The sequence below is a fragment of the Necator americanus genome, chromosome V (genome assembly GCF_031761385.1).
Source record: "Necator americanus strain Aroian chromosome V, whole genome shotgun sequence".
Taxonomy (NCBI): Eukaryota; Metazoa; Nematoda; class Chromadorea; order Rhabditida; family Ancylostomatidae; genus Necator; species Necator americanus.
In genome coordinates this window covers 2,676,517-2,701,119 of record NC_087375.1, presented here as the reverse complement: position 1 = coordinate 2,701,119, position 24,603 = coordinate 2,676,517, and the positions used below count along the sequence as shown (strand labels likewise).

At 33.1% G+C, this 24,603-nt stretch overlaps 1 protein-coding gene across 1 annotated transcript; it reads left to right on the top strand.

Annotated features, from left to right (window-relative positions):
• Nucleotides 1-8,684: 8,684 nt before the first annotated feature.
• Nucleotides 8,685-23,780, top strand: RB195_012754 (uncharacterized protein; the record flags this gene model as incomplete). The annotated part of the gene is made up of 8 exons (XM_064202275.1): nucleotides 8,685-8,762; nucleotides 18,846-18,887; nucleotides 19,683-19,731; nucleotides 20,722-20,839; nucleotides 21,407-21,541; nucleotides 21,658-21,706; nucleotides 21,858-21,953; nucleotides 23,715-23,780. The coding sequence occupies 8 exons, from the start codon at nucleotides 8,685-8,687 to the stop codon at nucleotides 23,778-23,780; spliced, it is 633 nt and encodes a 210-aa protein (XP_064058156.1).
• Between the last annotated feature and the right edge of the window lie 823 nt (nucleotides 23,781-24,603).

Sequence of the window (24,603 nt, the reverse complement as noted above, 5' to 3'; positions counted from 1 at the left end):
GAAGATTTGCATGGGGAATGCTTTTATTATAGACCAGGAATACGGTACTGACCATTTCTGTTTCCAGGTCACTACGATTATGTGAATATCTGCTAAACACGTGTCTAACCGCTTCTCATCGCATTTTTCTGGAAAAACATCTGCCAGATTGGAGGGAAACACCTCCGTACCCCGCATTAATCCTTAAGTACTTCTGGAAGTGGTGACGTCGAATGACGAATATAAAGTTGTTTTAGGGATTTTACTATTGTACAGGAATCTTAGTAGAGGCCAGCCCTACTGAACAGATGGAAATGATGTCCATTCGACAGTTACACATGTTCTCATTCACTTTGATACACTTTTCTAAGTGCTCGGCAGAATTTCCTCCAAAAATTGGCACTATACGAAAATTTGTCCTTATTTTTTTCTCGTTGAGTATGTTTTGATCATATTTTACCATCTAACGTACGTTCCGTTACCTTTTCTAAAACATTTTTCCGCTTCCAAAGAAAAAAAATACTGTGAACATTAGCGGAAAAAATATTTTTCCTATATTATTCTTCCCTTTTATCTTAATCCTGTAACATCGGTCTATCATCCGAAACTTCTTGATCGTTAAAAATTTCCACTGAAATCCACTCACTTCCACTAATTAAAAGATTTCTTTTCTACTTCCTCCTTAATTCCATCCTCTTCTAATCCTTGTTCATTCAATTTCATATCGTCTACACCTTCTATGTAGTCTATTCATCGAATTTTCAACTACTTCAATTCTTCGTCTTTCGAAATCCAGCAGCTGCACGTAGATGCTGTCATATTCTTCTTTTTTTTTAATCTCGATTCTTTTCATCTCGGTTTTGCATTGCGAGGTAGAAAGAATCACTTGATGAAGTCCTACGGAGCAATATCTGGATAGGATTGAACTACATCCCGTATTAGTTTCATTTACGGAGCCGTTGTATATCATCCAGGTCCGGAATGGAAAAAAAATAGATTTTTTTTTTGCATTCATCTATTAATTTAATTATAGTTCAAAAACAGATTTTTTCGTTCCGTGTAACAATAATATGAGTTTAATTTTCTCAACTTAGCCTTCGTATTGTTAGATTCTGGATTTGATGAAGCATACAGTAGAATAGTTATTTATGAGGACCTCCTGGAAACTTCAGAGAAAATCCAAGGTTTCGTCAATTTTTTCTCGGAGTCACATTGTTTAATATTAAGAAAACTTATAACTAATGCATCAGCAATTAAATTAAGAGAATAAATGGTTTTTTTTTCTGAAAACGTTCAGTTTTTTTCTTCTTTCTATTTTTTTAAAGTAGTTTTTCATCTCATATTAAAACGAAACAGTTAGACGATATCTATCTGAAGTTCTATCTCAAGTTTTCCCTCTTCTTGTCCCTATTTTTGAAATTTTTTTAAAGTGTTGTCTACCCTGAAATGCTTTGTCTATTGTGTTGAATGAGAAGAAAAAAACCGTCGACGTATATGCGTAGTCCTCGCGGCGCTGTCGCAGCTATCCATCCAGCTTATTTCCAGTGAGTATCGATCCTGGCTCTCGCTCAGGGAACGCTTTTCATTTCTTCTCTTCAGAAGTAAGCACCACTAGTTTCAATATATGTTTCTTTAAGAAATATACGAAATAAGTGACATTTTTAAGTGATATTTTGTTGAGAATGGATCTGTTAGCAAAAAAAAAGCATGAATCTGTTCGGGAAAAGCTTATATGTGTGGTATTCCGTCATTTTTTCCATATAAATAAAACAACTTTATCACATTTATTTCACCGCTACTCTAAAGAATCTTCATTTTTCAATAAATGAAACAATAATACAATAAATGAATATAATAGTAAATATGAATAAATAATATCCTACCTTTATTAAACTAAAACTCAATAAAACTACTTTTTATTTATATGTTGCTTATAAATTATACGATTCTTTCACATCTTTTGAAGAGATCTGTTCGGGAAAGCTGTGTGATTTTCCGTCATATTGTTCCATATAAAAATAAAAATAATAATAAGTAAAAGTAAAAATAAAATAAAATGATAATTAAAAAAAAAGTGCTTTGTTACATTTATCTCAATGGAACACTAGAGAATCTTTACTTTTCAATAAATGAAACAATAATAGTAATAGTAAGTATTAATTAATAATAACCTGTTGATTAAGTGATAATTTAACAATTTACAATTTTTTTTTCGAATAAACTATTTTAGAAAAGCTCAGAAGGGTGATTTTTCCGTTTACCATTATCATTTTGGAAATAGTTTGTTAAATTTATCTCACTGGTACTCCAGAGGACTTTGATTTTTCAATTTCCAATCCAATCATTCCTTGCTCCATTTTCTTTCCTCTTAATTATTTTCTGTTTTGCTGGGATGTTAGCTAATTAAGGTTATTATTTATACCTGCCCACATACCGTACATAACTATGTACAATGTATCCCTACTGTGTACAATCCCTATTCTCTGATCTTCTACGCTTCAGTGAACAAACTTTTGTGAATTACGGAATGTACTTTTTTTAACAGCACTTTCTTTTATCAAGATTTTTATCTTATCTGTTGCTCAGTTGCCGAACCTATAAAATTACGGTTTAATATCACACGACGGAATCCTATAATTTCTCGTAATTCCTGCTCGGGTGTTATTTTAGAGAATATAAAGCTTAGCTGTCTCCCATTTTTTTTCTTATTATGTCTCTTTTGATTTTTTTTTTTGTGGAGAACAGTGTTAAGAATCATCCATTAGGGTAATGAGGACTTTCAAATGGCAAATTCTAGGTTCTTCCTTGTTTTTTTTAATGAATTTTTCTTCCTGTTTTCTTTAAATCAATTGCGATCAGTAGAAGATGTATAGAAGTAAATCTGATATAACAAAAAATTAATAAATGTAATTATAATTCTATAATAAGTGTAGAAATAGAAATGTGACCTAAACAACACCTCAAGAACTGAATGTGTGTAGTCGAATCGTTGGTGCAGATGTAAGATTCGGAAGAAAAACAAGGTGACGGATTCACCTGTTTCTGTTATTTGAGGATTTTCCAGCTACATATACGGATATAACAAAAACTGTGGAGGAAATTGTGAATGTTTTTCGAGAACTAAAAATGCTCCTTTATTTCTTTTCGGATTGTATTGCCTAAATATCCATTCTTTTTAAGAAGATTTAAGCCAAAATGTGACGACATTGCTGATACAGAGATTTTTCAAATAATTTCATCTCTAATTTTCACGTCTGTTCTGAAAGCAAAAAAAAAAGAAAAGAGAAAAGGGAAAAGGGAAAAGGTAGAGAGCAAGGAATGAAAGTCTATTACGATATAATACGTATAGGAATACGTATACGATATGATCACTGTTCTGGATTGGGAAAATAATGCAATTCCAGATTCCCACTGAGTCATTTCCCGTATCCTTTTACGGTTCGCATATATTTGAACAGACGAATTCGCTTCAACGATCCAAAAACGTTCCCGCGTATATACCGATCTGAAGCTAGAATACGTTTTTTTTTAGTTTTCTCTCTCCCTTAGTTTTTTTTTTCATTTTTTTGTTGGAACTGACATTTAGCACATGCCTAATCCTATTCTTACATTAATATAGAAGGAGAAAACACTCCAAGGACGAACAACGAAAAGAAATTTTTCTCAAAAATCTTGATTTTGATGGTTTTGTGGGTTTATTTTCGTTCAAAAACTCACTCAATCCATGAGTTTCTAGTGCACTCATGTTTCCCTTAACCCTTATAACCTAATTTAAAAGAAAGCTAGGCGAATACTGTAGCAAAGCAGTGTTCTTGCTATTTTGAACAAATAAAAAAATTTGAAAGTTATAAATAATTTTAGTGATTGATATTTCTAGGATCATTACAACAAGTTGGGTAACCGATTCCTTACGATGCGATCTGTTTTTTGGGAGTTCAAAAAAATCACTACAATTGGTTTTTTTTTTTGATATTTCGAATTAAATTTTAAATAATAATAATAAATAATAGGAATAATTTTTAAATAATAATAATAATAATAAATAATTTAAACCATAAATTTTCTACTTCTTAAAAAAAATCTTCAAAAATTTCTCTGAAAAAACGGGTGTTTGCGAATTAATTTGTGAAACTCTAATTTCTACCTTTTGTACCAAAATCTGAACAAATTAAATCGTCGGAAACTGTGCCAGAAACTGGAACTTTGAGAACAATTCCCCTCTTTTTTTTTGGTTCTAGGAATGTTTTTTCCTTCCGCATTAATTAATGAAAGTGCAAGATACCCAAGTGGCCAGAATTGCTGCGGTGTGCAAATGATTGATGGACACTGGGAAAAATTCCACCAATTTCTGACCTCACAAAGAAAAACCAAATATTGCAGAAATCTATTGAGATGGTTCACGTCCTTCAGATAAGTAAATATTTTCAGAGTTAAGTTGTGTCTACGGTTAGAGATTCTGGAAGATTCCGGTGGAATAATAATAATTAATTAACAGTGAAAGAGGATTTATCAATAGAGGACATAAGTTAAGGGTGGTTTTGTAGATAATTTACAGAAATTTAAATGAAAAAAGAAAAATTAATTGAAAATACCATTAATATATTATGGAAAAAAGAAAAAGAAAGAAAAGATAGAAGTTGCAATGTTTATATCATATTATTATCATATTATTACCTATTATCACTATTGTTTATTGATTTATCAATACATCAATACCAATCGGGTACAAAACTACGAATCGTACAATCATCGAATCTCTTATTTTTGACACTTTCATATTCAACTTCATTTGTCAACACGTCATAATTTGACAAATTTGACAATCAATCAATCATCAATCATTCAACACAATCAATCATAATTTGACGTCACAAAATCAATAATAGACAACGTGAGTGTTGCGCAGTCGGTAAGAGGTCTGTCTGTGACTGCACGCACGATCGATCAATCGACTGGTTCGGAACCGCCCTAGTCCCAACCGGGAGTTTCATCCCTTCGAGGTCGAGAAATTCGTTTCAAACTCATTTTGGGAGCATAAAAACACTGACATGATATATAGGTTGGTCCCCGCACGTCATTCTTGTCATTTATTGTATAGCCTCTTACATGCGTAAAAAAACGTCAACGATTCCGAATTCCCGTCGGACGCCGTGGCGCATCCTAAGTGGATTCATATAGCCGAGAATTTCCCTCTTTTTAGAAATAAAAATAAAATAAAATAAATTATAAAATAAAAGGCAATAAAAATAATATATAACATATAATAAAAGATAAAATGATATATAATAATAATATATAATATATGATATACAATAAAAGATGAAATGAATGAACTTAATATTTTCCTTTTTTCCCTGTTTCCGTTTTTTTCCTACTATGTAGGAATAGCTGCAGAATTCACCGAAAAATGACGTCAATAGTTGTCTTCGAGGGATGCAAATGAAACAGAAAATTGCTATTCGTTTCGCGTGGGGTCTAGGGTTTCCATTGAGAGCTCTAATCGATTTTTGAGTCTAAAATCCATAATTCTTCCAGACATTCCTGCATTGTCTCCTCAGAACTGTTTCTATGAACTTTTTTTTTCTCCATGGACAAATCTAAAACCCCCAGTCAAATGTGGTTTCTCACTGATTGAACAGGGAATAAATAAAACAAAAAATAATACAAAATAAAAAATAATATAAAAATAACATGGAATAATTCAAGCGGTTAATCAATTGGGTGGTCCCAGCACTTGTCACAGCGTACTCCTCAACTTTCTCGGAGAACTCACTTCCATCCTCGTTGTTATTCGAAACCACTCGCTACTGTGTGCTGTTTTTATGGTGGCAACCTCCTCACATTGAGGACGACGATTCTCTTTCGTCGTGATAGTAATTTATTTGTGACTTTCCGTTCACGGCTGCTACACACATTTTTCCGTGGAACCAACCATTATCGATTTGTTTCATCAATGTTGCATCTTTGTCCACCACCATCAGCAGCTTTTTTTGCTACATTTAATTTGCAACCGATGTCGTGTTCCTCGAAGACTTTGATGAAGGCTCCTCGTCGTTGCAAGGACTCTTCCAGAAAAAAAAAACGACACAACATGACTGCTGTTATAAGATGCCACCTAGACTTTCGCCTTCCGAATTATATGGGATTTTTTCTCCTAATAATTAGAAGCAGAATACCTTTCAACTCTTATTTTTTTTATTTTTTAAATTTAATATTTTATTTTATATCCATATTTTATATTCTCTTTGCTTTCTATTTTTATTTTTTCTTTTATTTATTCTATTTTTTGCAATTTACTGCAAAATAATCGAAAAGTTGGACTTTCAACGAACCCCCGGAATAGTAAGATGTCGTATTGATTTTTAAAAAATTGTACAGGAGTTTCTCAAATAATTTTTTTTGACTAACATTTCAGCAAAATTTTCCTCAGTCAGGGCCTAAAATGAGCGATTCAATTCAACTCTCAACCTAAAGGACCAAATCACTCCAGAAGAAACTCTGGAGCCTACTTTTCCGACAATCAACTTAAAAAAAATTATTTGAGAAACTCCTGTACAATTTTCTACTTTTACTATTACTTTACGTACTATTTATTTACTATTTACTACTACGGTAAATACTCAGCTTGGATTTCCTCGAAACGTCAACCAATAAAATTAATTAACAACCTCGTTAACATCATCAAATACAAATCATTGAAAATCAATACGATCAATATCTTTTGATTATTTCATAGATGTATAAATTTAAGCCAGTAATCAATTCCTTGTCATATTTGACTCAAGCTGTGATTTAGTAGCATGAGAAGCTGATCCAGAATAGAAACGAGACGTTGGCGTGCATAATCTCAGCTTTTTTCCCTGCAATTATCGCCGTTGTTTTTTCTTTGTTCCTGAAAATCCTGAAAATATCATCCGTATGTTGCTAATCCGGGTGATTAGACATAAATGTTATGAATCTTGAATGATTTCTCGGAGTTTCACCGAGTTAAAAGACGTTAAATAAGCAATTTATTAATCCTGGAGTGCATCCTAGGATGCGAGAGGGATTTTGTTGCTAGGTGACCCGTAGTGATGCGACTAGAACAAGAATAGCCTTAAGCAGGGAACGAGCACTCTCATGATTTCTAAAAAAAAAACGAAAGCAAAAAAAAACCCACAAAACAACAAAAACAATGAGGGCAACGTTAACACAAACACAAAGAACAAAACAAGAACACAAAGAACAACAAAGAACGATTTCTTGCCTTCGAATTCGTCGGCTACATTGTGGTCCATGGAATTCCTGGATATCTGTTACCATGAGGTCAATACATGTGACCATTAGCATTAGCAGCAGCATCAGCAAGATTATTTATTTATTTATCTATTTATTTATTTATTTGTTTATTACGCTCAAAGGCGTGCCCAGAGTAAGAGGCAAGAAATGAATACAAATAAACCATAGAAAATCCAGCAACGAGAAAAGAGTAGAATGAGAATAAGCACAAGGATAAGTCACGCGAACAGTAAAGCAATGGACGATTTAGTAATTTCAAAAAACATAAACTCGACATACACATAACTCGATTACTAGAAAAAAACATCCACAAGTGTCGTAAATTCTTGAGAACCCATTTCCACTGACCCCGAGGCATTCAGACACGTAAGAACATATAATGGAATCTTCATCATGCATTCCTGGAAAGTGGAACTGACTCAGAATCTTTATTTTTTATTTATTTATTTATTTTTTGACAAAAGCACAAGATTTTCGACTTATTAGTGTAGATCTCTATTTGATTTATAAACGATAAGGAGATAAAGTATCTTGTTTCCATTAATCCGCTTGGGATGCGCCCCCACGTTCACTTCAATTCAGAATCATTTGAGGTTTACGAACGTGTAACTGGCCTATACAATGACTTGCAGGGGCTAGCCGATGTGTCAAGTCACTGTTTTTATCCTCTCAGATGTGTCTGGAACCAATTTATCGACCACGAAGGGATGAAAGGATTGGTGAGCACTAGGGCGGATTCGAACCATCGACTTACCGTGCAATCAAAGCGGAACCTCTTACCTATTGCGCTACTCCCGCCCCGTATAAACTAAGAATAAATAAATAAATGGTAAATAAATAAAAGTAAAATAGTAAATAAATGAACTTTCCTTGAATTTTTAATTCTAATAATTGGTAAAAGTAATGAGTAAGAAGTCTGAGTGGTTCTGTAGAAGTGAAAACTTTTGACCTCCTCACTAGACAGCAATGAATCCCTCTACACCCTCAAACAATCAGAAAACGAGGTTTCTAGTAACTAAACAATATCTTATCCAACTTGCCATCTTCTTTTCATTTATTTCTTCCTTATGGACACTAATAGAGGTTCCAAAGTTTAAAATCTACAGTAGTCGCAGGAGTAGAATTAAGGTAACATTGAGTTCCTTTCCATTCTTCATTACTATCTTCTATTTCTCCTCCTCCTCTTCTTCTTTCTTCTTCTTTTCATTCTCGCTACGAAATGCATTAAATAACGACTGATGGCATCACATTTCGCAGTCATTCGGTCGTTTCACGTACATTTTCGATGACAAAGATAAAATCGTTCTCCACTTTTCCTCTTTTTTCTTCTTTTCCCCTCTCCCAACAGTGATAATTTCTTAACCGCGAATTTTTCACTCAGACAATGTCGTCCACGTTCTAAATCATTTTCGTCTTCCAGGGCGATCATGGCGAACAACGCGAACAATGACATACCAGATTCCCTTGAGGCTATCAATCTCAAAATGAACGCCACCACAGATGAGGTAAGCGGGAATATTTTCTTCAGCTCGGCTAGCGACCATAAGGAAAGAACGAGTAGACAGGGAAAACAGAAACGGGATCCAGGAAGACAACTATTATGGCAACTATCAGAATTCCAAGAATAAAACACTTTCGAAGTTCTGGCCCATATAAAAACCTACAATTTTTCGGGTTTTTTTGGTGGTCAAAGCTGTAACGATGAGGAATGGCAGTAAATTTGAAACATTACTGCGTACATATTCCTAAAATTGCCGTGTGCATAAAGAATCGATGCAATTTTAGTCGCGTTCTGATGAAGTTTAGAGTGTTGTTGCTTTGCAAGAACGGCTTTTTTCCACCGCTTCATCTGCATTCCGTTAATCCGTTTAAGTCGTTGTTTTTTCTCCCGAAATTTCCAAGAATACATACGTCTGCAATGACGATGCTATGCTTATAAATCACAACTAATATTTCTTTCCAGCTAGTCTCTTAGCGGTAAGAAAAATCATCAGAAATCAAAAAAAATCAAATCAGATGGAATTATGTGCAGGTTCATGTACGTTGGACTGCAGGGCAAACAATGTAGATGTAAATAAATGAATAAATAAATAAATAAATAAATAAGTATTAATCATGTAAATACATCTAACAACAAAAAATTGAACAACCCAAATAACAATAGGAATCTAGCAATCTCAAATGTCCACTATAAATACTATCAAATCCGATCCATAACAACGGTTGGATTAGATCTAACCAGCGCCGATCCATATTTCTAGTCTTTTGTATTCTGTGGAAAGTTCGGAATTTGGAATTTTTCCCCTTATAATAATTACGATTTGATTAAAATATCTCAAAAAAGACGAAACGTAGATCAAATAGAAATTTGCTTGTAGAATTGAACAATGTTAATGCTAATGTAAATAAATAAGTAAATAGTAAATAAATAATATTGAATTGAATTAGAAAAAAATAAGTAAATAAATAGGAAAAAATTGAAATAAATAAAGAATTTATAATCATTAAATAAATAATAAATAAAAATTTAAATAAATAACGAGAAAGAAAGAAAAATCAGAAATCTGACAATTCTCTTCGTAGAGGTCCCGTTTTAGCGCTGATGTATTCTAGTATTTCTCCAGTATTTCTCCAGATGAGTTCCAGTAACCATGGCTATGCAATAATTGTCCTACGCCGCCTCACTTAATGCTCGTTCAAGGATTAAATAGAAAATAAACAGGCGGACGTCCATCACTTAAATGGCCTTCGAAAACCATTCGATGACACGTTCATTCTATTGGTTTGGTGGCTACGTTTGCAAAGCCCAAGTTCTTATATTTTTTTTTATTTATTTCGAGTTATTCGTAATTTTTATTTTTATATTACTTTATATACTTATTTTATTCTTCTTCTTCTACTTATTTTCTTATTTTTTTAAATTGTATTTCGAGAATTTTTAATTTCTAATCGCTCTTTCTCTGAAAATATATGCAAATATTACATGAATAATATAAAATAAAAATAATAAAATAATAATATAAAGATATAATAATGAAAATAAATACAAATAATATAATAATAATATAATATGCAAATATTCTACCCTGCAAAAAAACTAATTAATCACCTAACTACACCAAATTCTACCAATGAACTAGAAACCTATCATAAATTCGCATCGTTTGGATTTTTGTAATGTTTTCTAAAACTCTTGTATTGCATTTAAATTATATTATGGAAGCAAATTCCTATGGATTTGAGATTTTGTCAAATGAGAACTTTATAAGAGTATTTTTTGTCGTATTCCGATTCGCACAGACAGTTTTATACTGTCTTACACTATTGAATATTTTTATTTTTGAAAAAAAAGATGAAGGAAACAACTCTATTTTTGAGTTATTAAGTTATTATTCGGTTTAGTGATTTTTTTGAATGTTTTAGATAATCATGTATGATACGAAGGATCGTGGGAAGACTTGGAACACGATATCTTCAACTATAATATTCTATAATAATTTAAATTACAAACTTTCTATCTAACTAAACCCTATTTTTCACTCTTATTTTTGAATAAAAAGACAAAAAAGAACAAACATAGTAAAAAAATGAACGATGTAGCCTGAAAATATGGTGTTCCGAGTCTTTCCCACGATCCTTCGCATCATACATGATTATCTAAAACATTCAAAAAAAAATCCTTGAAATTATTCATAACCTTTGAAGATATGCTCACGATCAGAGTTGATGCTTTCAGTAAAGAAATTTTTTTTTTGAAATCGAAATGTTTCGATAAAAATGAAACTTTTCATGGAAAAAATACTGTCTTGGATAATAAATAGCTTGTGATCGTGACTAACCTCACTAACAAAGCCAACACTTTTGATACTTCGAAAATTTCGCACTCTACTTTTGTTTCCAGCAATTTTCAATGCGGAGCTCCGAGAACAATGCCTCAGGCGGCCATCAATGCTTCACTGAACATTTTCTGTGGATTTCTATTACTAGTCCTGAAAATTGCGATATCAAAAAGAGGAAATCAATACATTTCCATCAGAAATAATTACCGTAGCTCCTTAATTAAAGTTTCTGCCACATCAAATGTGGATTTTTATAGTCTTCTATATTATTCTATTTCTGTATTTCTATTATCATTTTTATTTTATCCCATTATTTCTACACTTCCTATTTAGAGTACTTTTGAGCCAAGATGATTTTCATCCAGAATAAAATCCTAATTTGAAAAATACAGAACCCTTTCAACTTAAATCTGACTGTGATACAAAATTTCTAACGAAAATAGAAATAATAATAATTCTATGTAATCCTCATCATTAATAGCTGGGGACCTCAAAGCCTAACACAACCGTTTGAAGTGTGTTCAACCATATATTTAGCTACAACTTATTTTAAATTATTATTAAATATTAAATTATTATTTTAAATATTTCGTGCTACTGCACTGGATGTGTGCAATGTTGAAACAAAGCAAATGATCCGTATTTATTTGTATATTTATTTGGATAACATTTAAGTGTATTTTTTCAAAAATTTTATTTATATTACTATTATTTTATTATCATTTATTGAATTATTACTCAATTTTATTCATATTCATACATTTTATTTTTATTTTATTTACATTTTTTAACCAGTGATCTTCGACATCGGGTGCGAAATGCGCAAAATTTCCCCTTAACAATCGTAAATCAACGATTTTGATGGATCCAGTGAGTTCTACTTTTACGTATCCATGTTTTTCGTTTGCCAGCGGTTTCAAACTCAATTTACATGTGTGTTTTTACACGATGTATGAATTTCGTGTCATGTGACACATGTGGTGGTCCTTTCATGATCGCATATACATATGTAGCTGTAAGGTACCGTACCAGATTTTTCCGTTTGTCATTTCGTGTAGAGATGAATTAATAGCACTAAAATTTTGACATTAATTATTCGTTTTCATTTCGAGAAGGTCAAAATTCTCGCTCTTCTTTTTTTTTGTAACATTCTTCATTCATCTTACAAGGTAGTAAAAATATTTCTATTTATTAATATTTATTAATATTACACTAATTTATTCGTTCTTACTTATACCTCCATTTTTAATTACATTTTCAGTATTAATTTAGTAGTTTCATTAAAAGGATGGAGGGACTGAACTGTTAAGGACTCAAGACGTAACTCAGAGCTGAGAAGTATATTAAAATAAATAAAAGAATTTGAAACAAATGTAAATAAATACATATTTACGGAATAAATCTAGATTTTTGCTAATTTCGATGCCAGAAATGTATCGAATTTCACGCGAAAACCTGGAAAAGATAGTTTGTATGTATTATTCCGCGATCCACGCACAAGCTACCCCTTTGGATTTCCGAAAACTACTTGGAGCCTTATTGAAGGCCTCAGAAATTCTTATGGTACACGGATACAATTCCGGAATCTTTAGGATTACTAATGGAGCATTAGCGAACAACCTAAACAGCTCTATTGATTATACTTTACAGTAAAATTACAAAAAAAAATAATTTTCCAGTAAAATTTTCAATACCAGACTAGAATCTCCACACTTTCTCGTCTTTGTAGTTTCTGTCTCAAACTCCTTGTGGATTAATCAGGCGGAAACTGTTCAGTCCTTTGAAAGCGGAAAAAATTAATTTCATGATTCTAGTCGTGTAATGAATGACTTCTGTTCTTCCCTAGGTACGGTATTTCTTCAGCAAAAAACGAAAAAATTGAGGATCCGTATTTTTTTCCGTTTTTTTTTCTCCATAACTTGCCTCATATTGCTCTATAGGATTACATGTGGACATCAATCGAGCTGCTATGACGGGATCTATCTATCCAGTCTATTTTGATCTCTGAAAAGACTTTATTTAAACATTTATTTTCCAAATTACCAGCTGCCAGAAATTATTGGATCCAACTCTGAAATAATTGCGCTTTGAAGATATATCACATTTGGTGCAAAAAAAGCGAAAAACCTAAATTTGTAGTTGAATATTTGTAAATATACATTTTCGTGACAAATTTGGCACACCATTCACATAAATATTAGAGAGTTTTAAAATTTTCCGAACCTAGCTGATGTGAAACAGTTCAAGTTGAGTAAAGTGGCTTGTTTTCCCAGTTAGAAAAGTTTTAGCACAGGATATTATCAGAGAACTATTTATTCTCGACAAAATTCTGATTTCTAAGGTTTTTTTTCTGAAAAGCACGAGGATTTTTTGAGATGAAATACACATCTTTGTTTTATTTCATTATTTACTCGAATTTTTGAGTAGCTTTCAGCGATCCACGCTAAACTTTTCAGTATAGAAATTTGGTGCTCTTCTGGAACCGCTTCTCCACTCTAAGAGAGCGACATCGAAATCAGCAAACTGTATGAGTTTCAGGATTTCAGGGATGGGGATTTCAGGAGGTCGGGGTGAGAGGAAGATTTTGCTGTTTTTACAGACGCTTGATTTCTTTCGCTCTTAGAGAACATTTCCATTTTTAAAGTAAAACGAGAGAGTTTAAGAGTTTAGGTTTACTTACGTGAAAGTTACCTATTGCATGATTTTTAACTCGTTTGGATTTGTGGAATTCAAAATTTCACCACCGGACTCCGCCCATCCATAACCCAGGCGAACCCTTTTGGGGCCGGGATAAATCCTTGCGTTATGGATGGGTGACGTCCGGAGGAGAGATTTCAGAGTTCATCAATTCAATTGAATTTGATATCATTCGATAGATAATTTTCTCTTAAGTAAAGCTGTATGTATTCCATCTCATCCAAGTTGTGTATTCCATTTCAGAAAATATTCATATTTTTCAGAGAAGACCCTTTAGTTTCATGGTTCTAGTCGTGTAATGAATGACTTCTGTTTTTCCCTAGGTACTGTATTTCTTCAGCAGAAAACGAAAAAATCGAGAAGGATTCCGAGTGCTGCCGAAAATAAGTAGTTCTCTGATAAAATTCTCAACAAAACTTTTTCTAAATGGGAAAACAAGCCTTCTACTCAACTAGTCCGGTGTCATATTCGCTAACTTCGGAAAATTTTAGAACTTTCTAAAATGCATATGAATGAGGTACCAAAATGTACACGTAAATGTCTACTTATGAATATTCAACTATAAATTTAGGCTTTCTGCATTTTGTTTGCATGAAATCTCATATATCCTCAAGACACAATTATCTCAGAGTCTGATCCAATAATTTGTAGCAGGTAGTAATTTAGAAAATAACATAGAAATTTTTCAGAGATCAAAATAACCTAGATAGATAGACCCCACCACAACGACTCGATTAATGTCCACATAGAATTGATTAATTATATAGACCGAAATGAATCAAAGTATGTAGAAAAAAAGAAAAAAATGCGATTCGCGTTTTTTTTTTCGTTTTCTGGGGAAGAATTGCCATGCCTGACGTAGACCTTTGGAAAAAGTTACAAGCTAAGAAAATTGAATGTGAAAAATAAAAATTGCTACGAAATTTTGGTTCCCATTCTTGAATTGGTAATCAGTGACATCTGGGCTCTTCTGGGTCTAATCACGAATTTACCCGGATCCAGAAGAGTAGGGTTAGACTGAAGCCGCCCAGTGGCCAGTGTAGTACAAATGGGTCCATCCATACCAAGGCGTGTGAGTAATGGTCCCCTAGCTCCGCCCGCTCTGCTACTCCATCCTGCCTGTGGACCTCGGGACCATCCTCACTTTAATTTCGCCTGTCTTTCCCATACCTTACGGATCCTATTTATAACAGAATCTTAATTTATTGGATTATTAAGTTGTATCAATATAATGACACCGATGCAAACTGAAATCCTGGTCATTTTCTTGGTTAGCCGTAGACGGCTCGAGTTAGCCCTGCGATGCGATCTTTACGAGGGTCTGGTGACCCTCTGACCTCCAATCGTGTTTTTGATAGCTTACAAAAGAAAGCGATTTTTACTACTAAGAACATACTTTAGAAAAAATGCAGTTATTGTTTTACAATTACATTTTATTATATATTATTATATTTTTATTCATTTTTTATTTACATTTACGAATATTTAGAGGAATAGACACCATATCGATGTTAAACCGTGTGAATAAAAGATTGGTAAACATTTTTAAAAGAATTCTACTGAAAAGTTTTATACTTATGCTTGTAAATGGTGTAATAGTTTTTTTTTCTGTGTCAGCATTCGTCAAAAAAAAAAGAAGATGAGGATTAGGAGATTCATCCCAAAAATAAGCCTCACTCTCCTCATCTCACTCTCTATGGGTCCCATTTTCAATCTGGTTACGCCTGAAAGATTCTACAATCCAACATTGTACGCTCCACTTTTTTTTTGAAGTCCTCTACAAAGAAAATAGAAAATTATTCCAGTAAATACGTAAATTAAATAAATGAATATGAATAAAAAAGAAATAGGAAGGAAAGGAAAAGGAGATGGAGTTCTTCCTATTGTTATTCGATTACCTCCCCGCTGAAGTTCCAATTTTTCTATTCATCATCTGCCACTCCAAACTTTTTTTATCGATTGACCGAAGCAATTTTCTAGGAGAAGTATATTAGCTGTCAAATGCAGGAACATTAAGCTGAACTCTTCAACTCGATTATTATAAAAAAAAATTCTTCTTCTTCGAAAACAACGTTCTTTTTTCTCTTCAAATTCTCTCTAATGTAGCACGAAAATGACTTTCCGGATAATTCATTTCATTTCGCTTCACTTGAATATTTTACTGAAATTGTCCGAGCAAAAAAAAAACGTTCTCTCATCATTTCTAACAGGAAATGCTCATACTTGCATGTATGCAGCTGAATGTTGTCCCTCAATTTGAAAAGGGTGATTCAATTTCAGAATTTTCATGTGGGTGCAAGTTTATTAGTGCATCTAATCATCCACTTGACTAAGTTCCATTTGAAATTCAGAAAAACAAAAAAAAAAGAGTATGGACAGAATGTGCATGCAGTATTTTCATTTATACATTTATATGTACATGGTTGCGTAAAAATTACAAATTCCATGAATTATACAGAAATTTAACTTATCCTCGTTGATCACACTTGACAAATTCAATTTTGAGTGAAAAAGAATTTCAATTTCTAATCATGTTCACGAGAGTATACAAAAAAAATTACTACTACATATTACTTATTACTTTTACTACTAAAAAATTACTACTAAAAAATCTTGAGTTCAAATCCTCAAAATTATTAATTTTGAAAAAGAAACAGTCTAGTTTAAATTATAATCTTATATCTCTAATGATTACCAACAGAATGCTATCCGTTATTTATTGATGAATCCGGATGTGGCCCAAAAACCTAAAGTGATAAGTGTCGTTATGTTGTATTTGCAATCAATAAATCAGTATTTTTCTTTTTTTCATCACAGAAAATGGAAACAGAAATATCGGAAATTCTTATTGTTTATAATTACAGAGTAATATTAATAATAATAATAATAATAATAATAATAATAATAATAATAATAATAATAATAATAATAATAATAATAATAATAATAATAATAATAATAATAATAATAATAATAATAATAATAATAATAATAGCAGTAATAGCAATAATAGTAATAATAATAATAATAATAATAATAATAATAATAATAATAATAATAATAATAATAATAATAATAATAATAATAATAATAATAATAATATGGCAGAGTTGCTATTTTTTTCAGAACTTTGCGTTATACATTATTTAATTCGTCTTGTTCTTTTTTTCATCTTTTTTATTTATTTTAAAAAAACTAATTTCTCCTCGACTGCTTACATTTTCGTTATTTCAATCAGAACTAATTGTTCCAGAATAAACAAACAAAAACAACCGTCTGCAGAATCGAGTGAGGGACCAAATTGTTCCTTACTGATATCGTAGGGCATCTAAGAGACAAGACTACATACCCTACTAAAGGATGTACTAAAGCAGAACTCCCTATTACCTTACTAAACTAATTTAAACTTTCAGTATAGTTGAAAAAAATTATTCTACAATCATCTGAGGATGTGGAGTTGGGATCATTGATATTATCCTGAAATCTAGGCATTACTCGTATCTATTCGTATTTTTTCCGTAACAAGTATTTTTAAGAGCAGCTGCTATAAGCGGCTTGTAACGGCTGCTTTAGTATTTACGCGTGCATGCATTGTAAGTAGGAACAGGAGCAGTTTCCGCCTACTTCTAACACCATAATACACATTCTTAAGCCTTCAAAAGTTTGAAAACTCTCTTCTTCACTTCCTATTGATTTAAAATTTCGTCAGTGTACGATTCTTAGATGTAAGCACCGGTGGTTATGTTCTCTACTAGGTATGCAAAGCATTTGAATCCTTTTCGGGTGGAGATGACAAATTTGAGAGAATGAATCACTTATACATTCGATTTTGACAGACTTTTGTGAGTGAGCGGATAATAATTAGTGAGGATTCCCCACCGTCATACTCAGATACATCCAATGGATAGGCTGCTGAGGGAATCGACACGTGCACGAAAATGGAACGTTATCAGGTCTCTCGTCGGAAAATACGAACAGGGAGGCCTTTTCCCACGCTGTTTTTCAATACGATTAGCGGGGATGGAGCGTGAACACGGCTATATTCATAATCTAAACCCGTAACTTTATATTTTCCTGGAGAAATCCCGACATGTCATGCTATTCTGGCTTTAAAATCCATATGGCTTTAAGAAGAACGACAACAAATCGTTTGAGAATCTTTTAACTTTTGTTTGAGTGCTGTTTGATGTGTCGTCTAAAGACTCTTCCAGTTTTTCTTTACATTTGTATTTTTTACTATTATTTATTATTTGTTCGGTATTTACTATTATTTAAAATATTTCATTCTTTTATATGTCCAATCGACTCAGTCAAGCATTTTCATAACTCACTTTTTACGTCTTTTCCTTGTCATATTTACTTTTAGTGTGCTATTTTTGTTAAATTTTCTTCTCTTCTCGGATCTTCCTGCCTTGTCCTTCTATGTTATATGTTATCCGTAATTCACAAGACACGATTCACTGAAAAATCCGATCTGAAGTTCGATTCGATTGTGAACAATTTCCGAAAAACTCCGTCCACCCTAGTCGGGCCCCATGGCGGGTCGCGCCGTGCGCGCTGATACCACCGTTGATGGTATGGTAAGAATAAATGGTCTCATCCTACCGGCAGACATGTCAGATGAGCTGAAAACATTAAACGTGAAACTCGAAGACACATCCTATGAAGTGGGTTATTTCTATAAATATTACTACGGTTGTACGATCATTCCTGATCATGAAAAATCACAATCAATAACTATTAATTGGTGAAGTTTCCTTGTTCTTTCATTCAGAAACCCGAATGTTAATATTCTTGCGAATTTTTATAACGAAATACGCAATCTGGGAGCTCATGCATGGTAACAGAAAAAACTTTAAAAAAAAAGAATGCGTCAGGATGACAACGTGAGATCCGTTGAGGGACTCCAGTAAGGAAAGAAATTGGATTGTTAGATACTACTGTAGTTGTAGGAGTTACTTCTGTAATGGTCGCTTGTCTACAGTAATTTTCTTTTCATCTTTTTTTTTCGAGCACTGCTTTAGATTACTTTTTAATGGCGTCTATTTTCAGTCTCTCGAGTCTACACGACGAATGCTGGCGTTATGTGAAGAAGTAAGCCTTTGCAAGTCTTTTTTTCCTTCACATTTATAATTTGGGATAATTTGGGTTTTTTTTTTATTTTTAAAAACACTTTCAGTATGCCTTCCATGACTTTACTGTCACCTTCTTATTCATAATCTACGACCCCGTATAGGCATAGCCCATCTGAAACCGGCACCACCCCAGATTCATGGGGTGGTGCCTGTAACCGCTAGGTCCCTCCGCACCGCTACGAGCGCAGCCGCTTACGCAATTGCACAGAGGTTCATTTCGATTGGACCCTACTATGTAATCTAGTTCTTATCTTTTCTCTCCTTCCTACAGTCGATCCTCGAAATCACTTGGAAATCACGGTCCTTCCCAAGCCTCCGATTCGTACATCATGACAGCGGCGAGTAGCGGATAGATGGCGTCGCTGCTTGACATCGAGGACGATGGGGGTACACCAAGAAATATTTATCTTAGTTGTCATAATTTATTTTATGGTACGGCTGTAGCGCAGTAGGTAGGAGGTTCCGCTGTCCACACGATCGATCAGGGGTTCGAACCCGCACTAGTGCTCACCAACCCCTTCATTCCTCCGGGGGTCGACAAATTGGTACCGAACTTGTGTGGGAGGACAAAAACACTGACATGACACATCGGCTAGCCCCACAATTCATTATGTGGGCCAATTACACCTTCGTGAACCTCAAACGATTCTGAATTGAAGTGAACGTGGTGGCGCATCCCGAGCGGATTGATTAACGCCAGAAACTTTATTCTTTATACTTTATCATAATTTATTGATAACGGTGATTATTGCAGAGTAAAGAAGCGGGCATCAAAACTTTGGTGATGTTGGACGATCAGGGAGGTGAGCTCATTATCGCCACATATTATTAGATTTATTATCAATATACAATTTGCAAAAAAAAACGATGGACAGAATAGAATTAAAGCAATATTTTCTGGTAAAAAAATGGCATTTTACTGTAATTTACAAGAAAACAATGGATTGACTAGAGTTAAAGCAACACCTTCTAGTGAATAGTGACATTTTACAGTTTTAATTCCTATCATTTTAAAATATCTGAAAGATATCGAATTATCTGATTATCAGATAATACAAAAAAACGTAATTCACAACGTAATGTATTGTAACAACGGATGATACGGAAGTGAAACGACCCAAATTTAAAGGGATAAGTTTACAGTTTTCTGCGCGGTTCCCTCCTACGTAGTGATGTGGGTACGCCAACGTTGTACGTTGTACATTTTGAGCTGATTTCTACGTACGCCAAACGATTTTGAGCTGATTTCTACGTATGCCAAACGCTCTGTAGCTGATTTATGTGTATAGAATTCTTTTTGTAATCCTAAGCTACAATGGAACGCAATTAAGGCTGTTTGACTCTTTCCTTATTCTTAACTGGTGGGAATAAGCAGTTTTTTGAACACTGATACTAAGAGAAAAAATTATGTGATGATTTTTTCTTTTTGTATATTAGTGTAAGGATGTAAAGTACATGAAGCCGCTATTCGTCTTTCCTAACTGAATTTTTTAGATTTTTTTCTGTTCCCTCTTTCCAAATTTCTGAAACAGGCGCAGCATGCAATACTACCTGTGACTATTACTATTATTATTATTATTATTATTATTATTATTATTATTATTATTATTATTATTATTATTATTACTATTATTATTATTATTATTATTACTACTATTATTATTATTCCTATTATTATTATTATTACTATTACTATTATTCCTATTATTATTATTATTACTATTATTATTATTCCTATTATTATTATTATTGTTGTTGTTGTGTTTACAGTTTCCCTAACATAAGATTTGCAGAACAACTGGAACGTTGTGAAGGCGCACTTGACACGATTAACACGGATATGAAAGAAGCAGAAGAACATCTGAAAGGAATGGAGAAATGTTGTGGCCTGTGTGTTTTACCGTGGAACAAGTACGGTGATCTAGTAAATAATATGGACAAACATTTCACAAAATTAAATCTAGTGAATATTTTCTAGTAAATGAGGCTGAAAGAAATTGCTTAGAAAATCAATAGATCAGAAATCAGGTTCCGCTGTTTTTCATGTAGTAACCGTACATTTGAATTCTCTTCCTCATATCCACCTGGTCATTTTTTTTCGTTACAGATATTGCGGACGCTCAATTCACAATAATATGTATCATTGTTATGAATTGGGCGTTCACAGTATTCCCACATAATATAATATTTTGTGTCCACAATATAATATTTTATGTTTTTGTACACTTACCTTTTATTTCTAACCATATCTTCATTTATATTTTATTTTTTATTTATTTTTTATTTTTTATATTTTAAATAATTATTTTTTAATTTTTATTTTTTAATATTTTCAATATTTGTCATTATATTCGTATAATTATTCAAATGTTGCATCGCCTGTTTGAAATGCGGACACAAGAAAATGTAATTTTTCCTTGTTAAATTTCCATCTCATACATGTAATATAACAATTATTATTGTTAAATTCTTTTACAGAGCTGACGATTTTGAGAAGAACTCTGAATATGCAAAAGCTTGGAAGAAAGACGATGACGGTGGCGTTATCTCAGACCAACCAAGGATTACTGTAGGAGACTCGTCAATGGGACCACAAGGCGGCTACGTGACCAGGTATGGAATGTATGCTGATTGTAGTTGTAATAATCAGAATCACGACAACTTTGCAATTATTTTTTTACAATAATTTTATCGCAACTGAAAGTGTTCATAGTTTACAAACATTCCAGAATCACTAACGATGCACGTGAAGACGAAATGGACGAGAATATTCAACAGGTTCGATCTTTTTTTTTTAAAGCAAACAATCGTTTACTTTCACTACAATACAAATTTTACATAATTTTACTTTAATTCAAGTTCCACTTTAATTCATTTTATACTCTATTTGTCACCCTGGATACAATTGAGAAAAATCACCAAATTCCAGGTATCCACTATGGTCGGTAATCTTCGCAACATGGCTATCGATATGAGCACAGAAGTTTCCAACCAAAACAGACAACTTGATCGCATTCACGATAAGGTTAGTGAATGTGATGCGGATAACTTTTTAGCGTTAATGAAAAATCTATCTATCCTTAAACCTGGTAAGTTGCGATGTGCTTGCGTAAACGGCTGCGCGTCGAAGCGACGGAGCGGTGGAGCGCAGCGATTGAAAGTGAGGTGAGACCAATGCGAACTGCAGTGCAGCAACGAGTGGTTCCATAAGTGTCTCTCTCACTCGTAATCGCTACGCTCCACCGCAACGCTTCGAGCGCAGCCACTTACACAACTACACCATGCTTCATGTCATTTTGACACTAGTATAGCTTTTTACTGGTTACATCTTACTCCGTAACGAAGACGGGCTATGATTTAGAGGAGCTTACATCAAAAAAAGATACTGACATGAATTAAAAACACCATGAGTTAAAAACCATGAATTAAAAATCTGTATTCAGTTGCAGATAAACAATGTCATGAACCGTTCACTTTTGTTGCAATTTTCTTTTGAATCAAATTCAAGAGATGTGCTACCAAAAAAAAAATCTCCACTGCCTCTTCATCTTATTTTAGTAACTCTGTAGTAAGCTTTCTTTTTCTGGAGTTTTTATTCCCGAAAAAAATGTAGAATTAATTCGACACAAATATCCGGGGAAGCATGTCTAAAAACAATTATTTTCTAAATTAGGAAAAATTAGAAATTCTCTACTTTTCTTCCGCTCATTTCCAAAGATTTAATTGTCAGAAAAATTTCCAGAAAATATTAATATGTAAGGAAAAATTATTTGAAAAAAAGCAAGATAGAAAATATTAATAGTACCAGAAAATATGTTAGAAAATATAAGAGCGTGTGAATGAGAAACTTATTCTCATGATATAAACCGTGCACTCCGATACGTCTAGCAGTGCTAAATAGACTTATTCGAATTACGGTAATCCTCAGTTATGGGTCCTTCAACAACAATCATTGTTGAATTCTCTGATCGTTCATGACTCTCCGTCACTCTTCGCCACCGGTAGTCCTCGAATCCAACACATCCATGTGTTTGGTTGAGGTACATACGATTCATGAGCTTTTCTCATATCTCAAACAAAAAAAAAACTCTAAATTAATCAGAGTTTACTCTCTTGTTTTCCTGTTTGCTCATTCCGTGTTCTGTTCTTTTCCATGTTCTTCGATGCTTTTGTGTTTTCCTCTCGTTTTTCCCTCCTATCTTTTTTTTGTTTTCTCGAGGTTTTCTACGCTTCACTGGACGCCTCTAATACATCTCACAAATTTAGCCAATATCTTTGGCGACCCACATTTTTTGTTTGGATCCGAAATGCAGAAAAACCAAAGGTATCGAAAGGGCTTGGACTTTTTTCATAGTATCTCACTATTCTGGGACAAAAATAAAGTGCAAAAATCTATGGGTCAAGAAAATCTGAAACATTCCATAAAGCACAAAAAATAGGTAAAAAAAAATGAAATATACAGCGAAAGATTCTACTTCGTGTAACAAAAACTATTTGACCAACACCTCTTATTTCTGTGTTCATTTTTCTTGAAATTTGGAAAAATTTATGAATTATTTCTCATATCAATAACCAATAGGAATATACAAGCACAAGCTGGACCGACAAAGTCACGACGCAGATAGAATTCGTAATTTAAGTAGACATAAAAAATAAGGATAAAAATTGTACAAATAGAGATGAGAACTAAAAGACATAGAAAGAAGACATCAAATCTATTACCAGTAGTTTGGATTCTTGAATAAATTTAATGAATTTCTGCCAGATAACTAGCTCCCCATTATAGGCACAATCGAACGAAGTACGCGTAGAATCGGCGAACAAGAGAGCGAACAAACTTCTCACAAAGTGAAGATGATCATCAAACGGATGATGAAGTGCTATTTCCAACAGTTCAGCCAGCCATCCAGCCATCCATCCAGCCAGCCCAGTCATCACCCTCTCGGGGTTATTTTCAGTTGATTTGTTGCCGTCTCTTCGCCGATGCATTTTTTTTATATTACTTCGTGAATGTTTAGCTTTCTATACCACTATAACTAAGTGGTTTCACATACATTCGTGTTGAGCATAATTTATTTGTTATAATTTAGAGTTAAACAAAGTTGATCTATGATTTAATGCAACGTAATAAGTCACAGCTTGAAATTAGTAGAGTCTATAATCGTCCTTTTTCCTTTTTTTTTCTTTTTCTTTTTTGAAAACTGTCTATGAAATCATAGAATGGAACTGTAAGAATAACAAAATATTGCAAGCCTTCTGATTGATCTTGAAGCAATGAATGATATACGATGCATTTCCTTAGTACATAAAGTTCTCTAAAGTCCACCAGTTCTGCGAAAAAAAAAAGAATAGAATGGAACTATTCTCACATCACAATAAACTATGCATATTACATTATAAATAAGTATATATCTTATTTCAAATAGTAAAAAAGGAAAACAACGACAGCAAACGAGGACCAAGTACATACAACGAATAGAATGACAACTGAATAAAGATTACACACATCCTGAATCGTATATATTATAGCAATCATAGCAGGGCGTACGAAAAAAAACCAAGGAGATGAAAAAAAGTCAGCGTTTACAACGTCCTCTTTTCCATGCATCATTATCAGTTCATTTTGCTTTTTTCCACAATAAATCTGCTTTTAGGCGGCTACAAACAAGCAAAAA